At 42.5% G+C, this 5514-nt stretch overlaps 1 protein-coding gene across 1 annotated transcript; it reads left to right on the top strand.

Moving 5' to 3' along the window:
* The first annotated feature begins 2006 nt into the window (after positions 1-2006).
* LOC119339447 (putative receptor-like protein kinase At3g47110) lies at positions 2007-5311 on the top strand. Its single transcript, XM_037611500.1, has 3 exons — positions 2007-2020; positions 2228-2328; positions 4166-5311. Exons 1-3 carry the CDS (start codon positions 2007-2009, stop codon positions 5176-5178), a joined length of 1128 nt encoding a protein of 375 aa, XP_037467397.1. The 3' UTR covers positions 5179-5311.
* Positions 5312-5514: the final 203 nt, after the last annotated feature.

Raw genomic sequence — 5514 nt, 5'->3', positions numbered from 1 at the left:
GTTAATTATTCCTATAGCTAATGTTCTTGGGAGGAGAATTTTGAACCACAACAAAAGAAAGAACATATTTGTGGTGAAGTTCAACCTTGTGCGGGGCGTCATCATGGTCGAGGTGGACGTCAGACTCGACGATGTCCTCCTCGTCAGCTTGGGCATGGGGTCCAGGTCATTGGCGGAGGGTGTCTGCTGCTGCTCCAAATCAAACAAACAAATAAGTCTAGCGGACTAAAAATGGTTGGTTATAGGTAACTAGTGAGTTGTTGTATAGTATTTGAAAATAACTTGAAGCAATTATCATTGCATGAAAAAAGCAAATGATCTAGGTGAGGTAATTAACAACATAGATCACAATAGACACATCTATCACATGTGCTCCTATTGCTTCACTTGTCGAATTTCAGACTATTAGTAACACACACACACACACACACTTAAGCATTGACAAGTAACAAATTAAGCAAATCAACACTCCCCCTCACGTCTACACTTATTTAGTCCTTAGACTTGGGATCGATATAGGCCGCATGATCTTTTTTTTTTGAACTCCAACAGTCAAGGTTTCTTGTTCCTAAGAAAAATGTTCCCGTAAATAAGCTAAGCGACATATAGCAAGTTTATTCGATTGCTTTACATTTATTACACACAGCAAAAAGATTTTATTGTTTTACACACAACATCAATATCTGATTTGATAGCTTGCATCAGTTATACACACATACCAATAACCTTGCAGCGGTTTGTAGGCAGGACAAGAAAGCATTGTTGCATCTGCATCAACTAAGTAACTCACTACAGTGGTCTGGCTACCAGCAGCAATACACCTTCCGGACATAGCCAACGCTAGCTAGAGGAGGAATCTATAATACATGGCGCAGCAGCAGAAGAAAAATATATATCTCCATGTAGCAGCCATCTGATTTGGAGCGTATGACACATGGCACATGAGTTGCACCAGGCATCTAGTTTGATTAACAAATTCATTTAGGGGAAGCAAGCAAACAACAGTGAATTTACGATTTATGGATGTAGGAAAATTAATTTGCACGTCACAAGGTAGCTTTGCAATCCCTTATTAGATTAGATATTCCAAACTTGTGAGCCACATAGACACATATTGGAATGTGCTCTAGCATGCTTGAAGCAGAAAGAGCAAAAAAAGAAAGAAAGAAACCAAACCTATCTCTAACTCCTAATCTCTAACTTAAACATAATTATACTTCTAACAAGAAACCCATTCTCCTTCCATCCACCGTTCTCATCAGTTAACATATGATAGTTACCGTGTTGAGCGAAAACCAACTAACTGCTTTTTTCCAACTGCAGTTTTCTCGGAGGAATCTTTTGTTTGCATCTGGCGCTCTCTCACTATAGGCTCCTAAGCTTGCCATATGCTCTCTAGAATACAATTTACATCCCTTAGTTTTGGCTGTAAGTAGCAAAGTAGATGTTTAATTGGCTGACTCTTGTTGCGGAGCTTATTACATTTGTCCTTACTGATCTCAGTCAACTCTATGATCGACTAGGCAGGGTTGTTAAACTGTAGCCTGTGAGCATTGCGACTCATTGAAACGTGTGAATTGCTGTTGTAACATTAGCTAATTTTAAATTATGTAAAAGGTAGTAGTCACAAATAGGAAACATGAACACTTGGTTGATGAAAGAAGTCAATGGTCCAAGAGCTTCTAGGATCCACTTGAGGGTTGTTTTCACAATATCTTGGTGTGGGGTCTGAAGGAGCTGCCATTTGATATAGTTATGCGACTTGCGATAGAAAAAAGCACGACCTGTCTGTCTAGAGTCGAGTGGCAAGCAAAGGCCATACCTACATATTAGCTGTTGCTGATGTTGAATTAATTGTGCCTGCCCTCATTGGTCCAAGCTTGTGCCATTTTGTATCCTACTAGTATCTGTCAGACATCTGGACCAGGACGTTCCTATCATAAGTAAATGTTGATTTCTTCGTGATGCCGAATACCCAACCGTTGTGCACCCTGCATTTTGTCGACATGCCGGGCAGAAGGTCTCTCTCTGCCTGGCTGCGCCGCAATATATTCTGTCCAGCTGAAACAGCGACGCAGGTAGGTGGGGAGATGAAATAAAATTTGACTTGCACTGCGTTGTATGTCAAATCTGAAATAATGCAGTGACGATGGCTGATGCGACCCGAGCGTGTGAATGTGAGGGGCGCTGCGCAAGTGTTCTTAAACCCCTCGCCGGCCTGAGCTAGCTACCTAGCTGAGCATCCAATTTTCACCTTACTCACGCACCACCACCAGGGGAAGCCCAAGCTAGAAGAGGTCTGTCGTCCTACCGTGCGCTCCATCAAAGGTTCGCAACTACCATCTCTCGTCCTGATTTTTATTTATTTATTTTGCAAGTTGTTCTCTCGTCCTGATATACTAGTAGTTGTGTCGAGTAATCATCTTTTCTTGGGATGTAATCCTATAAAAGGAAGCACCTAGTCACCAAGTTTCCATGTATCAGTCGATTTTCATAGCCTAGTACTATTCATCTTGTTCCCCTCCCGCCCCTGCTTAACTGCCTACCGGCTACCGCCGCTGTGCGCCACCTTGCCCTCTCCGAGCCGCCTCTCTTGTCGTGCCACAACTGTTCCGACCATCCCTCTAACCCCACCCTTCTCATGCGCCTGCGAGCACCCGTCAACCCTCTTCCTATTCTCCGCATGGCACCGGCAACGATGCGGCTAAGCAACCGCTGCTTAGCAAATCCGCGAAAAATATCTCTTTTGGGTTGAGTCTTCTTGTTAGGCTTGCTACCTTATATATTGTTTTGCTGTTTTTTCACATATTTAAAAAAAATTAGAGGTATAATCTTTTTTTTGTTTGTGAAGTTTCAAATATTAGTTTCATATGTAGTTATGTACCAAGCTCAGACTAGCACTTTGCTTCGAAGAACTACGAATTAGGGGGTATTTGGTTGGGCTTATTAACTTCAGCTTTTGCATTTTGGCTTGTAAGCCAAAAAAAATTCACCTATTTTATACTATGCTTTTGGCTTATACTATCATGTGCAAAACCCAAACAACATTGCCACGTACGCGTAGGACACTTCCCATCCAATATTTATAAGATATCCCACATCGCACCGTTCATGCGCAAGGCTAAGCTGTAACTGACCGTTGGATTAGCCATCGTACCACTATGGCACCACAACACGTCTTATATGAAGTGTTTCCGATAACCAAAAGCCTGAAATTGGTGCTTAGACTTGGTCTTTCGTCCTTATTTTACTAGTAGTTTTTATCAAATAATCATCAGTTTGTGACTTGTTATCCTCGAAAAGAGGGAGCACTCATCAGTCAGTTGCCTGAAAAAGTATTTATGGATAAGTCATGTTATTCCTTCGTGTGTGGCTACTGTTCATATTTCCCCCTCCCATTCTATCCGCTCTCTAGCCCATGCATACCTGCCTACTGCCGCCGTTCCGGTCACCCCCCTAAGCCCCACACTTCTGCTGTGCTGGCAAGCACCCTTGCAGCCGTCAATCGTCTTCATATCTTCTGCTGGTGATGACGTGGCTAGACAACATATGCTTAGCAAATCCGCAAAAAAGTAATCTCTTTTGGTTTGTGTCTTCTGGTTAGGCTTGTTACCATATGTATTGCCTTTTAGTTTTTTCTTCACACATTTTCAAAAATAGAGCTATGCTTTTTTTCATGAAGTTTTAAATATTAGGTTCATATGTAGTTATGTACCCATGTTTGGACTTGCACTTTGCAACGAAGTACTATGTGTTAGTGGGTATTTGGCTACGTTTAACTTTGGCTTTTGCATTTTGGCTTATAGGCAAAAAGGACACCTACGATGGTATTAAGCAAAAAAAATATACCTATGATTGTATAATCCAAAAGTCCATAAATAGGTGTTTTCCCGGGCTTTTAAGCCAAGTGCAAAAGCCAAAGTTAAGCCCAACCGAACACCCCTTAGTGTGCTTATCTTCTTCGGTGAGCATATAATACAAACATGTTTACAAAAATAAAATGCTAATTTATGACCACTTTCCATTTTTACCCTTGCAACCCCATTGGTGAAATAATGGTCTATCTGCATTGGAAGTTACTGAGTAAAAGTGACGTAGTATGCACTAATGTAGGTTTGTAATCTTTTGGAGCTTATGTTGAAAATGCATGTCTGGCCTTTTGCAGGAAACATAAACCTCATGGGTCTCGCCATGCTTGTTCTACCGGTGCTCTTAGGGTTGTTTTATGGAGCAAGTGACATTAATTGCTCAATAGTTCATGGTAACACCACAGACCACCATTCACTGCTTGATTTCAAAGGGGCCATCAGAGTGGACCCAAGAGGAGCCTTGCGCTCTTGGAATGAGAACATCCACTACTATATGTGGTCGGGCATCAAGTGCATCACAATGCACCCAGAGCATGTTACAGTACTAAACCTTGCCAACATGAGCTTGACAGGCCAAATCACACCCTCTCTAGGAAATCTAACCTTCCTTCAGGAACTTACACTATCCAACAATCTCTTCTCTGGCCAGTTGCCCCCTCTCAATTGTCTTATAAGATTAGAGATCCTTTACCTACAGAACAACTTGTTGCAGGGGAACATTCCGAATGCACTTACAAATTGTTCCAAACTCCTTGGACTAGACCTCTCTTCTAACATGCTAGTGGGTTTGATTCCTGGAAATATAGGTTCCCTCTACAATCTAATGGGAATTGACCTTTCCACTAATAGCCTCACGGGAAACATTCCACCAACCTTCGGCAACAACACTTACTTAGAAGAGCTACGACTTACCCACAATCAACTCAAAGGAAGCATTCCCGAAGAGCTTGGGAAATTGCCAGACATGACAAAGGACCGGGCGGTGTTTCTCGGTCAGAATAGGCTATCAGGTAGAGTTCCAGCAACATTGTTTAATCTATCCAAGCTTATAATACTGGACCTAAGTACAAATAAGCTAAGGGGCACATTACCATATGATATTGGTAATCTATCTGTCGCGCTTCAATGGCTAGTTTTGGGTGCAAACAACTTGTCTGGGACAGTGCCACCGAGCATTGGGGCCCTAAAGAACCTTACAGTTTTAGATCTTGGAGGAAACAACTTCGTTGGACCAATACCATATTCCGTCGGGAATCTGCCAAAGTTATGGAAGCTTGATCTTTCCAATAATCATTTTGATAGTTGGTAGCAGAACGACACTGCTAATGACTTATTCATGGTGGCCGAATGAGCCAGGGATGCAGTTTGCTGTGCGAGTGCAACGACCCGACGAGAGCTCTGCACCTTCCCGTTCTTGCATGGCTGTGTCACACTTTCTGTCAGCGGGCGTGGTTGCTTGTTTTCCTTAGCGGTATCCTATATTTTCAACGGATCCATCCCCATGTATGTAGGGTTTGTGGACGCACACACCTCATTTGTATTTCTGTCACCTAGAGGAATTGAATAAACGGTTTCTGTTTGGGGGAAAAAACAACGTGGCTGCTCCCGGAAATGGTTGTATTGAGGGAGATGATTGGTGGCCCTG

This window comes from Triticum dicoccoides, chromosome 7B (assembly GCF_002162155.2).
Source record: "Triticum dicoccoides isolate Atlit2015 ecotype Zavitan chromosome 7B, WEW_v2.0, whole genome shotgun sequence".
Classification (NCBI taxonomy): Eukaryota; Viridiplantae; Streptophyta; class Magnoliopsida; order Poales; family Poaceae; genus Triticum; species Triticum dicoccoides.
The sequence above is the reverse complement of the archived record's forward strand: the minus strand, read 5'-3'. Positions and strand labels throughout refer to the sequence as shown.

What these genes read in the sequence shown, in the direction of transcription:
- LOC119339447 (XM_037611500.1), top strand. An exon ending in TACCGTGCGCTCCATCAAAG is followed by an intron (nt 2,329 to 4,165) that starts GTTCGCAACTAC and finishes GGCCTTTTGCAG; the next exon opens with GAAACATAAACCTCATGGGT.